Source organism: Cenococcum geophilum, assembly GCF_001692895.1.
Source record: "Cenococcum geophilum 1.58 unplaced genomic scaffold K441scaffold_34, whole genome shotgun sequence".
NCBI lineage: Eukaryota > Fungi > Ascomycota > Dothideomycetes > Gloniales > Gloniaceae > Cenococcum > Cenococcum geophilum.
The window spans coordinates 530,758-544,845 of NW_027137592.1; the positions used below are offsets into that span (position 1 = coordinate 530,758).

Sequence of the window (14,088 nt, forward strand, 5' to 3'; positions counted from 1 at the left end):
GAATCTGCAGTCGTGCGACAGTATATATACCTTATAAATGCAGGCTTTCCTGCTCAAATTTGAACGATCTGAGTTATTATAACTAAGATTCTTAAAGAATAAGTAAGAAAGCTTCCTCCCTATTAACCACTACTACTGCTAGGTAAAGTATGGATAACTGCCTTTCTTACCCACCAGAATAAGCTTCGCGTTTACTACACTTGATTACTTAATTAAGAACGTGCAATTGCTAGTAATAACATTGCCGTAATTAAGGCCTTCTTTAACGACTATAATACCATGATTTAAAACTATAGAATTCTGCTTAAGGATTAATATAATATGGATGAGACTGGCTATGCTATGGGGCTTGCTCTAAGTGCAAAAGTGGTAGTTCTTAGAGGTAGAAAATAAGCCTTTAAAACGGTAGACGGCTTACGTGAGTAAGTAAGTTAAGTTAACTATATAGGAATAGGCGGTAAAACGATTCCACCTTATATTATTTTTAAGGGTAAGTAATATACAGATCCGCTATAGCAAATGGCTAAGGAAGCTGTACCTAGCTGTACTATTAGAATAACTAAGAATGGCTAGAGTTTATAGGAGTAAGACCTTAGTTAGCTAGAATACTTTAAGCGATATACTTAACGAACTAAATAGTGGTAGGCCTTAAATAAAGAGGACAATAACGATCTTAATTTAAATAGCTACCGCCTACTTATAATAGACGGTTATATAAGCCACATTAACCTTAAATTTATTTAGTTCTGTAAGGACTATAGGATTATACCAATCTGCCTTCCTCTGTATACAACTTACCTACTATAATCTCTTAATTTGGTAATATTCTTACTACTTAAGCGGGCCTACTTACAGAAAGTAGATAAGTATATTGCTTTGGGTATTACGGGCCTTAATAGGGAGTAGTTTTTTAAGATTATTGGCAAAATTTGGTTAGAGATCTATACTGCTAATTATATTAACAGCGCCTTTAAAGCCGTAGGCCTCTACCTATATAATCCAGAACGTGCCCTTAGCCGCTATAAAAAAAGCGATCCTATTTGGGCCCTTACACCTACAGATGAATTAGTATTACTACTATTCTCTCCCTTATATCTATAAACTCTGATAAGCGCTAATAACCGCGCCTAATATCTAAGGATAATTACTAACCCTAAAACGTTACCGGAGGCAGTTAAAAGCTATATTTAAAAGCTTGTTAAGCGGCTACAATTATATAAAAATTAAGAGGCGTTGCTTAAGTAGGAAAATAAAGACCTTTGCTACGGCGCTATAGAGAGGAAGAAAAGGAAAAAGGATAAGAAAATAGTACTATTAACAGTAGTAGTGCTTACTACTAACGCTATAAAGGCGATTATTGCTGCTAGAGAGGCTATAGAGGAAGCTAAAAGAAACGCTAGGGAATAAAGGAAGCAATTTAAAATTAAGCGGGAGGAGGCAGTAATACTCTATAAGGAATAAGTTAAGATATAGAAGGAGGCTTGGGCTGCCGCATTAGAGGCTAAAAGGAAGATAAAGCAATACCAGTAGTAGTTTTAAGCAGCGCTGCTAGCGTTAAAGAAGGTATAGAAAGCTTTAGAGACTGCATCTAGGATAGCAATAAAGAAGAAGACAGCTAAGGTATAAGATAAATTTAGGAAGACAGAGGATCAAGCTACATTAGCTAAAGCGCTCGCAACCGCTGCACAATTAACGGTAGAGGCATCTACTGTTATATTTAAGGCAGCAACGGCTTACTTAAAGGCTTTAATAGCAGCTACAAAAAAGGTAGCAGAGGTTAATACGTAGGTAGAGGTAGATGACGATAAGCAGAGCAATTCGAGCGACAGTGAGGTGCTAGATGAGGACGTTGACATGGACGTTGGCATGGATATAGGCAACGCCGTGCAGTTAATTAAGTAGAGCTTCCAATACAAACACTATAAAATGTCGCGATAGAGCCTTGATTATATAAAACTAAAGCTTCATTTTATTAATATCGTGGATAATGCTGCGTAATGCCTTTTATTAAGAAAATGCCTCAATTAAGCATTTTGAGGTAGTTTTAATGTTCAAAACCGTCAAAACCCCCCCAACCGTCAAAAGCCCATCACCTACGTTAGTAGTATGTTGACCTATTTAAGAAGAAAGATGATCTTCTAAAGCTAGAACTACCAAATTAGCCTATACTAAGGGATATACTACCTACGGCTATATTAATAGTAAAGCTAGACCTAAATTAGCTTACTGCCTATAACTAGCTCTACGCTAAATATAAGGACGATCTACGCGTATACTAGAAGTAAAAATAGGCTATAAACGATATTAATAACTATATCATTCGCACTATATTAGTAGCCTACCTTTTACTTATTAATAGCCTTAGTAGTCGGTTATATTAAATATTTAAGGCTTCTCTACTACTATAGTAGCCACTATAGTGACAGAGATACCCTGTATTTTAGTAAGTAATTAAGCCCATCTTATATAAGAATCTTATGCTTATTAGTACTTACTAAATTACATACTTATAAGGCCTCCTCCCGTCTATAAATACTCCCTTCTCTATACCTTCCTTTCTTCTTTTCTTCTTTCTTATAAGAGCTAGTGGTTCTCTAATACTCCTCCTTAATCCCTATTAAGGGATTTATTAGTTAATATAGCGATATAGCCAGTATTAGATAAGAAGATAGGTAAGAGAGAAGATAGGAAGGACAGAGGAGTCTTTAATAGGTATTAGCCAAGTAATATTAATGTCTATATTATGGCTGCCTAATCTCCCATTTATAGGCCTCCTCCCATTTATAAATACTCCTCCTCTATACCTTCCTCTCTTTTTTTCTTCTTCCTTATAAGAGTTAGAGGTGCTCTAATACTCCTCCCTAGTCCCTACTAAGGGATTTATTAGTTAATATAGCAATATAAATAGTATCGAATAAGGAGACGGGTAAGAGAGGAGATAGGAAGAATAGAGGGGCGTCTAGTAGGTATTAGTTAAGCAATATTAATGTCTATATTATAGCTGCCTAATCTCCTATTTATAGGCCTCCTCCTATTTATAAATACTCCCTCTTCTATACCTTCCTCTCTTCTTTTTTCTTTTTCCTTATAAGAGCTAAAGGTGCTCTAATACCCCTCCCTAGTCCCTACTAGGGGATCTATTAGTTAATATAGTAATATAGATAGTATCTAATAAGGAGATGGGTAAGAGAGGAAATAGGAAAAACGGAGGGGCGTCTGGTAGGTATTAGTTAAGCAATATTAATATCTATATTATAGCTGCCTAATCTCCTATTTGCAGGCCTCCTCCTATTTATAAATACTCCCTCCTTTATACCTTCCTCTCTTCTTCTTTCTTCTTCCTTATAAGAGCTAGAGGCGCTCTAATACCCCTCCCTAGTCTCTACTAAGGGATTTATTAGTTAATATGGTAATATAAACAGTATTAGACGAGGAGATAGGTAAGAGAGAAGATAGGAAGGACAGAGGAACCTCCGGTAGGTGTCGAGTAGCCTCCCTTTCGTCTCTGCCGTCGCCTCCCTTTCGTCTCTGCCGTCGCCTCCCTTTACTCCTCCGCCGTCGTCGCAGGGGCGCCGCCGATTATATACCCCCTGAGGACGCGTCACACGACGCGTCACCACAACAACTAACCACCTCCACTACAACCAGTCTGCCATAAGGCAGATAACCCCCTCTATAATTAGTCTGCTATAGAGCAGACGACCCCCTCTATAATTAGTCTGCTATAGAGCAGACGACCCCCTCTATAATTAGTCTGCTACAGAGCAGACAACCCCCTCTATAATTAGTCTGCTATAGAGCAGACAACCCCCTCTATAATTAGTCTGCTATAGAGTAGACGACCCCCTCTATAATCAGTCTGCTATAGAGTAGACAACCCCCTTTATAATTAGTCTGCTATAGAGTAGATAACCTCCTCCCCTATAACTAGTCTGCCATAGAGCAGACGACCCCGTCTATAATTAGTTTGCTATAGAGCAGATAACCTCCTCCCCTATAACCAGTCTGCCATAGAGCAGACAACCTCCTCTATAACGAATCTGCTACAGAGTAGACGACCTCCTCTACAACGAATCTGCCACAGAGTAGACGACCTCCTCCCCTATAACGAATCTGCCACAAAGTAGACGACCTCCTCCCCTACAATAAGTCTGCCATAGAGTAGACGACCTCCTCCCCTATAACCAGTCTACCATAAAGCAGACGACCTTATCCCCTATAACTAGTTTACAGCTATCGCGCTATAGGCAATTACTATACTATAGGCGTATAGCAGAGGCACCGCAGGCGCACAGCAGACGCACCACAGACGATGCACTGCTAGGGTAGCTATAGTAGGGGGAAAGAGGCCGGCCTGTATTACTTTAGTACGTAAAATATAAGGTATATAGGCGAATTAGTGTTTATAACCTATACAAGACAACCTTATAAAAAATTTTCCTTCTAGGGTGGGTTTATATAGCAAGGTTCGCCCTTATAAAATACCCGTTTTCTAGAACGTAAATCTAGGGTTAATAGCCTACTTTTAGGGAGAGTAGCTATTAATTACTAATTCCCTACCTATTCTTAAGCAAGGAGAAGAAATAGGTCACATTACTGAAAAAAGTCGTATAGGAATAACTGGTAGTTATCTCTAAGCTGGCAAACTATATAGAGCCCTTTGTTTTTATATACAAAAATGTTACTAAATCTATCTTTTAGAGCGCTTTTTCTACTCTAGGAACGGCAGAATACGGCAGAAATAGATAAAAGAGCCAGGATTTCTTTATTTCCTTAGTGCAAACTAAATATTAAAAAGCAAAATACCAGGATAAAACTCCCCTAGCATCTAAAACGGGCCAGAGTGTCCACTTAGTTACTAGTATATGTTAAGCTGCCCTAAGGGATTTATGTATATAGGACTATAGCGCCATAGCCTAGAGGCTGCATGCGCAGTATTGTACGTAGTATAATACAATCGGATATATAAAATAAAAAAAAAAGGTGTCGAGTAATATTAACGGCGGTTTTTGTTACCTAAAAATTGTGTTATATAATAACATTTAGGAACGCAAATATATACCCCTGTCCTATACTTATACCACTACTAAATATTCTAGATTTTATACTTGGAGCTACTTATAATAGGTATTTCTAGAAGATCTGCCGGTTTAAAGCTCTATAATTAAATATTGTTAACGTTTTATATAGGGGTTATTAATTAAGCTCCCAAGACACGATTTTTAAAGTTTAACACTATACTAATATTATAACCTTCTTATAGTGGCCAAGCCACCCCTAATCTCCTCCCCCTCCTCCCCCCTCCTATTACTTAGTGCCGAGCTATTACGTTATTGCCAAGCTATTACGTTATCGTACGTCCGAACTAGGTAGGTAATAACGTAGTTATTTAATTATGTTAGACGTCTCTATATACAGTTATATCTCTTCCTATACACGTATTTAATTAAGTTGGGGTAGTAGACTTACCTTAATTTCAGCTATACGGCGATTTAGTTATTAGGTATTAAAAATATTTAGTATATAAAGCTTTAAATTGGAATTATTATCTACTATATTAGATTCTATATAGAGGGCTCTATATTAAAGCTCTGCAGTCTAAATATATACTAGATTCGTGACCAATATAATCCTTAAGCCCAGCTTAAGTAGGGCGCCTTGGTTACTATAGTAGATCCTTACCTAGTAGTAACTAAGGCGCCTTAATCTTACTACTACTTCTAAATTAAGCAAAAGCTCTATATAGGGGGGTCCCAGGGGGTCTCCCCCTGGAAAACCTTATCTCTATATATATTAATTAAAGTCTATATAATAAAGCTCTAAAATTAATTGGCTTATTACTTATAAACCCGGGTCAAAATTTACGTTGGGGGATCAACGTTCCGCATGTTAGATTATTAGAATACTAGTCTCGAATAATTATCAACATCAACCCAGGTTTTTACACCCCAATAGACCGGTGAGCTATGTTCTCAAATAGGGACAAAAAAGGTGCTATGAGACTCGACAAGTTATTCTTCAACCCCCGTCCGTACGGTCCTTGCCTTTAGATACCGTATTGAAGGCGACCACCAGAATGCTTGCAGGGTCTGCGAGCTACGTAAATCCCATAGGATAGCATTGTAAGCACCCCCCATTTACTGGAAACTTTGCGAAGCCATAATTGGAAGATACGCTGAGAATAGGGGTTGTCAGTATCTAAAATGGTTCAGTTGTCAGGCAGAAAACAGTTGCGGGAGTGTTTAGATTATACCTCTCCAGCCTAAGGCCGAACGATGTCCAGCTCCAAAGCGCCTGTGGTCAGACTGCCCGGCCTTGTGTACTATCTAGCACATTTCCCTCTAACATAGAGCAGCCTCAGCGGGTAGGTACAGGGGTTATATATGATAAACGTGGGTTATCTAGTGTGCTACAATACAGTGCTCTGGCAGGGATTCTAGCACGCTTGCTGACAACCACATCGGACAGTTAGAGGCAAATCTGCGATTAATGAAAGCGAGATGGAAAAGCTTTATGACAGGTCTAAAACCACCCGCCCCTTCAATTTCCCATCGAACATTTCCTGGAACACATCCGTAAGCTTATCCATTTTCTCGACACGGAAATGCGTCTTTACGACGCCTCGAGCCTGCATTTTACATCAGCACAGTACTATAACCCTCAAAAATCGAAGGAGCAGGTAAGAGATGGAAGGGGATCCTACAGCAAAATCCAAACACTCAATAGCCTCCTTCCGATCACCCACCGCCACTCCCACAATACTGAGCGCCTTGGCGATCATAAGCTGCGGCAACGCGCTCTTGATCGGCATTGGTTCGCCTTCCGGGACGCCCACACAAACCACCCTGCCCCCGAACCGCAGCATATCTAGACTCGACGCATAGGCGGCGTTGTTCGCCGTCAGGATTAGGACGGCGTGCGCGCCGAGACCGCCGGTAAGCGCTTTAATGGCTTCCGGGATCGACTCGGTGCCTTCGAGCGGGATGAAATGCTCGGCGCCGCAGGAGAAGACGAAATCCTTTTTTGAGGCCGCGTCAACGCCGACTACGCGGTGCGCCATGGCGCGGGAAGAGAGCTGGACTGCTAGATGGCCGAGACCACCGCCGGCGCCTGTACATGAGTATTAGTAGTGAAATGTAGTATATTTGCTGCATAGACTGTTAAGATTGAGAAATCGGGAGGTAGAAGATGTCAGAGCATAGTAGGGGAAGCACGCACCCAAAATTACCACCCACTGCCCGCTCTTAGCATTGCTTTTACGAAGGGCAGAATACGCCGTCACACCGGCACAGAGCATGGGTGCAGCAGAAGCGCTCTCCAGGCCTTCGGGGATGGGAGTTACATAGCTTGCCGGACCAAGCACGTATTGTTGGAATGTGCCTGGAGTGTAGTAACCACTGATTTTCTACAATATATGTCAATAATTGTGGGCTAATAGGCAGAATTCACGTAGTAGAGAACACATACCTGGTTGAAGCAGATTCCGTCATGGCCGGAAAGACAGGCAGCTGTAGGGATTCAAGGAAATGGTTAGCGTTGTACTGAATTCCACTAGAATTGAGCTCGGGAACATACGACAGCTATCACAAATAGCACTAATCCACTTAACGCCAACTCTATCTCCAACCTTAACGGCCGCATTCTCTGTACCTGGACCCATTTTGACAATTTTCCCCACCTATGCCATATTAGTCTCCAGTCCTTGAGCTGAGTCTAACTAGATAACCTACGCCTTCATGTCCTCCAACCTGTCCAGGCCGCGTTGGGAACGGAAGACCTGCCCAGCTAGAAACACCCCACCGCAATTAGCATCAAATTACTATTTTTAGGAGAGAAAAAATGGAAATCTAAAGTACCTATTCATCATCACTCCGATGTCTGAATGGCAGACACCCGAATGGGTCCTGTAAGTCAACCATATTAGCAAATAGCCTATACTACAACAGCAAGAGTGAAAGCGAAGAAAAACTAAACATACAGGTTAATCAAAACCTGGCCCGGTCCCGGCTCCGGCGTCTCTAGCGTCTCAACCTCCGTCGAGATGCTGCCCGGCTTGTCATAGACCGCCGCCATATACGTCTTAGGAATCTCGACTTCCGCCATATTGCTCAATGCCAAGTCCTCAAGTCGTACACGAGAAACGCGTAAGTATACAGGGTAGTGCTAGACAACGCGCCGTCACTTGAGCTCCAGATCCAGATCCAGAAAAACTGCAGAAGCTAGGAACATATAGCTCGAAAAACGAGGAGCCACCCACCAAGGGCTTCCCCACCCTATATATCTCTCCGCGCCCTCGTCCGCGCCGCCGTCCTACCCGTGCCACCAAGACTGGCTACAGCACCAATTGTAAGTCCTTGCTTGCCTCGGCCATCTACCCCTGGCCCCACCGCCCCTCTCTGCGGGGAAGCTCGCGCCACGCACGGAGTGTCGGGCGGCCTAGAGACTACGGAACGCAATTGTGGGGATTCGCGATCTAGCGGATGTCATGCTGATAGTGCCGTGAGCTGACTCGACTTTGACCGAGGCGCGTTCGTTGCTCCCGATATGCAAGTAAGAATTGCCGTTGCATCGTTCCTGCGCGTTGTGGCGGCGGCTGAGGGGTAGAGCCAAGAGGTGCGCGGAAGAGGGAGGATCGGTCGTGTGATTTCACTCTCAGGGGTTAGAAATAGATGTGAAGTTCTATGACTAAAAAAAGACAAGGAGCTGATATTTCAGTGTAACTCCCGGCACGCCCGTGTGAGGTTAGCTCTTCAGAGAGTATTGATAATCCAAATGGATGCTGTATCTCTCTATCCAACTCAACCGAACCCCAAGACAGGCAGGTCTTAGACCGAGGAGACATTGTGTATTCGTATTCACAGCAAGGATACAAATATTGCGTTTTTATTTTTGAGAACCTTTTCAGCGATAACTAAAATATGACTGAAACTGTGAGGCGTAAACCGACCCATCCAGTAACCTCAAAACACGGACCTCCATTTTGTGAAGTCAATGCCGAGAAATTATAGTTACGGGTCTAGCCGTCCCAAAGCAGACAGCCATTCCCACGTTTTCCATACATTTATCGTAGCGAATTTGAGGAAAACTCCTAGAGTTTTTCATCTTGCGTAAACTTATCTTGAATTCATCTCTCTTTACGCGCCAACCTCCACCATCGCACCTAACGCCCGCTCAACGTTCAGCCAACTATCACCAAACTGCTCAATCGCATCCTGAGCTTTAGGCACTCCGATCAACACAATGCCTCTTGGTACGACCACATCCTCAATGCCAAAGCAGCCGAATGCAACCACTTTCTTCAGACTTGGGCAACTCTTAAACATACCAGCGACCACGACTGTATCGACAGTCGTACAGAATGAAACATTGATTTCCTCAAGGCATAGATATTGCTTCTGACCATCAAAGACATCAGAGAAGGCGGAGTGTGTGATATGGCGGCAGCTGGCAACGCTTAACCGCTCGACCTTGGATCCAGAATGCGCCATCAATGCCTTGAAACCCGCAGACGCCAGGCCAATAGGGTCTTCCGGTCCTTCCGGGTTGCTATTATCTATATCTCTATTGCTACTGAGATCCACAAATCGAAGAGGTGGGTTCGCCCAGTCGGTGAAGAGAGCGACGAAGTCCACGTCGGCACAGTAGTCATTTTCTGTAAAACGGAACTTGGATAGATTCCGACACGTGTCGTGGATTGCGGCGAGGACATTATCTGAAGCATCGAGGAATCTCTCGAGTGATAGAGTGCGGAGCTTGGAGCCGGCATGTCCAATGAGATTGACGAGACGCTCCCCGGGAATCTCCTGGTTGAGCTGAAGAGAGAGGTGCTCAAGCTTCTCCAGCCTAGCAATCGCATCTATGGCTTCCACGCCCAACTGGCAACAACGCTTGAACTTCAGGCGAGAGACATTCGGACAGAACTCAACCATGGCTTCAACAGCCTGATCGTCAAAAGCCGCGTCTAGCCATTCTAACTTGAGTGTTTCAAGTTCCTTAGCACGGCGAACGAATATTTCGATCCATTTGTCGTTAGTGACGAGATTGGCGCTGTAAAGTTGGATATACTTGAGTTTGGTCGCTTTCTCGAGCATGTATTCCACGTTTTCATCTTTGAACTGACAGCAGTTTCGAAGGGAGAGCTTCTCTACATAGGGAACGATGGCGAACATCTGTCGGTAGTTTTCAGTCTCCAGATCTTCTATATATTAGCAGTTTTCCCTTTAGTGATCAGACGCAAACCTACTAGCACACTCATGTATTGCAACCGTGTCTAAATCTGGCCGCAAGAAAAGATCTAAGGTTCTAGGATTCATGACTCGATTCTTCGAGAAGATCTCGCTCAAACGATCTAGAACGGTATCCGGGAGATCTCCAAACTCTTCGATGTCGTGATGGTGTTGGGCAACCTTCTCAATACACAATTGTTGTAGAGTCTTCGCTCCCTGGGTAACAATGCCGTCTAGACGATTGCTTTCAATTTTACGTCGCCTCTTTCCGGTCGCGGGTTTCCTGGCTGCCTTCTCGGCAGCCTTTGAGTCCTTGGTCAGCTCTTTCCCGCAAGGCGTACACACTAAACCTCCATCCGGACCAGCCTTGCTATACGGTGTCACAGTAAACCGCTTGCTGCAGATCTCGCAGTTTTCCAACTGGCCAGGAAGCGGCTTGGCCTTTGCGTACATATCGCCCAGCTCATTATAGTCTTCGTCGTCCTCGTCATCGGAATCATCACGCTTTTTCTTTTTTGACGCCTTGCGCTTCAGCTCCTTGCCTTTCTTGGCTCTTGCTATAGCCTCCTGATTCCGCTTCCGCTTCTTAGACCGTTCCGCCGCTCGTGCTACTAATTCTGCCTGTTCAGCCTCCTCCCGTTCAATTTGCGCCTGATCGACCGGGACTTCACCGTTTGCCGCATCGCCTTCTCCATTTTGGTCAGCGGCTTGTTGGGCACGTTGGCGGTAGGAATCGCGGATTTCGGCTGCCGAGATATTGTTGGCCTAATGTGAGCATGGACATATTAGTTTTTAAAAGGTTGAAGGAATGGGTTCGAGGTAGTTAGCTGGACAGCTTGGCCAGGACTAGCTGACCCTAGCAATAGAAGGAAAATTGCTTACAGCTAAGAAATCGGTCAAAGCCGAATGCCTGCAATCGCAAAAGGTCAGTCAGGTTCCTCCATTATGCTGTAATGAGAAGGAGGACATACGGGCCGCGAATACGATTGCCAGCTCGTCTGCCGGACCTGTTTGATGGAAATTGTCAGCTTCCGTAGAAATCCAGTCACGGTCATCATAACTCACATCCTTTCTATACGAGTACAGACACGAACTCAGATAAAAGCAGAATGCAGCGAAGCGCGAAACGAGACTGTCTAGGGAGACTGATGAGGATCAGAGGGGCTTTCTTCCTCGCGTCGCGAAGTCAGGTGGCAATTTGGCGGGCACTTTGACCTCGGAAAGGAATGGTGTACTTGGCCCACCCCTTTTCCTTTCTAACGTTCATCTACAAACAGAGAGCCATAGGGTTTTATAATGAATCCACAAAATAAGTGTACAATTTAAATGATTTTTAAGTGTTTCACAGCTACTTTCACTTTCGATGGATTTCAATTACAGCATCAGTGTTCCGCACGGTCAAATGTCAAATATTCAAGTAAATTCCTATCGTGATCATAATTACCATCGAGTTTCAGGCTAAAGAGACCAAATTTGGAAGACCAAAGGATGTCTGCGAAGTGCCGCAGCCAAATTTATAATGCCACAGAAGACAGTGCCTGTCACATTATGTCATAAGTGTCCACCCTTTAGAGGACAAGAGTGCTCAACCCAGTTCTGTCCGAAGAAGAGGAGAACCGACGGAAGCCCAGCCTGCTGTAGTGCCCTCAAGGAAATGCGAGAGCACATCATTGCAGAACTATTCATCAGAGATCGGTCTCACTACCATCGCTGTCCGTATCGTCGTCCTTCTTTTTCCACTCGTCGTCAGAGTCGCTTTCATCCTCATCCTCCGGTTCAGGCTTAGGGGGTTTCTATGCTTCAATTAGCTTAGATGGATAAAAAAAGTAGAGGACTTGTACGTATGCCGGGATCTTTGCCCATCCACCTCTCCCTGTTGTCGTGTCTGACTGCTCCGTCACATTTGTAGTAAAGGACAGTGAGGATCCGGCCGTGGAGGGTGCATGGCTTGTCGAACGGCTAGGGTGGCCGTAGCTTTTTGGATCAAAGCCACAGATGGTAGATGATCCTCCGATGATGCTATTGACATTGGAGGAAGATGTCAGTGAGCTGGACTTCCATGACTTGGTCTTTTGCACAGCCCAGCTACTTCCACCTAGGGCGACTCCATTCCTATTTCCTGTCCCGTCTTTACGACTGACTTCTTCCCAGGTATTAAACTCATTTTCAGTATCGTCGTCGGTGGTTGACCCGTTGGAAAAATCCGTAAGTTTAAGGTTCCCGATCCCCACTCCTCCGCCCCACTCTCCTTCCTGTTAACCATTAGTAGGCAGTCTGGACACCAATTTGCAAACGAAATAAGTGTACGCACATACTCGGAAGCAACAGAGCCTCCCAGCTCGTAGTTGACGTAGTAGGAATCGGATTCAGAAATAACGGCGGCTTCAGGATTGTCATATTTGCTTTCGTCAATCGGTTCCATATCGAGCTGCTCCTGCATACACTTCATACATTTCTGACCGGACAGCAGATTAGCACCACCGAAGTCCAAAGTGTAAAGAGGTTGTTTTACAGCATGATCACGCCTGCTTCGCTGAGCTTTGGCAAATTCTTCCAGGCCTTTCGTCTCACCGCACATGAAGCATTCGAGCTCGACAACTTGGCCGCCAGTGCAAGCGCGACAGTTGATGGTGACACTGGCATTGATGCTCTTGTGGTATTTGTAGCGAGCGTCAGCAAGCTGTTTGTTCGAGAAATTTGGCTGAAATTTCCACTTCTGGCAACGACCACACTTGATCCTACCATGATAGCAATTAGCAGTGAACTTTCATTACCCGGGAGATAGTCCGAAGTCTTTATTGATTTGATCACTTGTCAGCAATGTTCCGATCGGAGGATATAGCGGGACGTAACTCCCTGGCTCGGTGTAGTGTTGGAGGACTATCTTGAAGTAAACGTACTTGTCAGGAAGCTTGATCGCTTTGACACTGGACAAGAAATATCAGCAAAGCCTAAGCTCAAAGGTTTGTCGTTAGCTAATGAGCTATTGACTCACTTATCGGCTGTCAACTCGTTGTATCCACCTGTCATGGCATTCCAGCCTCCCCCTTTAGTTGGCATTATGAGACTTGACGTTATCCGTGATGAGAAGAGATGGCAGTGACGAAGGAGATGTTAGGGTGACTGAGGTGGAGGCTATGAACGAGGAAGTTGGGCAGAGAGAAGTCGGGTGGAAAAGTCGGCCGTGACTTGTGGTGAACTTGGCTTGATTTGGCCTGCAGGCAACCGAAGTCATGATGCGAGTCATTAATGGTCAATATGAAATTGCCTGAACTGGTGCTTAATTCTGGCCTAGGAGGGTTTTTGTAGCCAGAAGCGATAATGAACGAGAGGTGCTGCAGCTGGAAGCAAGATATGGCTAAGAAAGAAAGTCAGCCCTACCGTCCGATACTCAAGCAGTAGGTGGGAGGGTTTCTTAGGAATGGAGTGCTAAATGTGGATATTTAAATTTTCCTATTGTGGTGAAGAAGCAACCATTTTCGAGGCAGGTACTAGTACACCAACCATTCCGCCTCTTCGCTGAACACTCTAAGGCTACCTATGCCGGGCATAAATCAAAGAATGCCGTAGAACGAGCTATGTCGCAACTTAAACATTTATGCAGCATTATGACGGGACCTCAAACATGCAGGTAAACGAGTTATACTAATTTGGCTCTATCAGGTTATGGTGTAGTTTAATATATAATTTATTGGGCTCAGTATAGTTGTCAATAATTTATTGTTAAGCTTATTATCAATATCGCTTATTAATAAGATTAATATCGATTGAATTTATTATTAATATTTCTTGGCACCTACACAAATTTTAAAACTACTTTAAAAATCTACCTTTTTCCGGCACTACACGAAATATAGATTCT

General features: G+C 43.8%; 3 protein-coding genes across 3 annotated transcripts; all 3 read right to left on the reverse strand.

Moving 5' to 3' along the window:
• Window positions 1-6,219: 6,219 nt before the first annotated feature.
• On the reverse strand, window positions 6,220-8,387 carry K441DRAFT_663665 (GroES-like protein). The gene is made up of 8 exons (XM_067649231.1): window positions 7,979-8,387; window positions 7,857-7,904; window positions 7,731-7,785; window positions 7,576-7,678; window positions 7,468-7,508; window positions 7,219-7,405; window positions 6,704-7,110; window positions 6,220-6,628 (listed from the first exon to the last, which is right to left on the reverse strand). Exons 1-8 carry the CDS (start codon window positions 8,101-8,103, stop codon window positions 6,512-6,514), a joined length of 1,083 nt encoding a protein of 360 aa, XP_067501498.1. The 5' UTR covers window positions 8,104-8,387; the 3' UTR covers window positions 6,220-6,511.
• Window positions 8,388-8,830: 443 nt separating this feature from the next.
• On the reverse strand, window positions 8,831-11,359 carry K441DRAFT_698087 (DNA repair protein Rad7, protein). Its single transcript, XM_067653032.1, has 5 exons — window positions 11,292-11,359; window positions 11,198-11,233; window positions 11,109-11,136; window positions 10,244-10,991; window positions 8,831-10,195 (listed from the first exon to the last, which is right to left on the reverse strand). Coding segments are annotated over exons 1-5 (1,875 nt in total). The 5' UTR covers window positions 11,294-11,359; the 3' UTR covers window positions 8,831-9,134.
• Window positions 11,360-11,911: 552 nt separating this feature from the next.
• Window positions 11,912-13,286, reverse strand: K441DRAFT_679224 (uncharacterized protein; the record flags this gene model as incomplete). Its single annotated transcript, XM_067651240.1, has 5 exons — window positions 11,912-12,019; window positions 12,068-12,478; window positions 12,538-12,964; window positions 13,127-13,153; window positions 13,222-13,286. 5 exons carry the CDS (start codon window positions 13,284-13,286, stop codon window positions 11,912-11,914), a joined length of 1,038 nt encoding a protein of 345 aa, XP_067501500.1.
• Window positions 13,287-14,088: the final 802 nt, after the last annotated feature.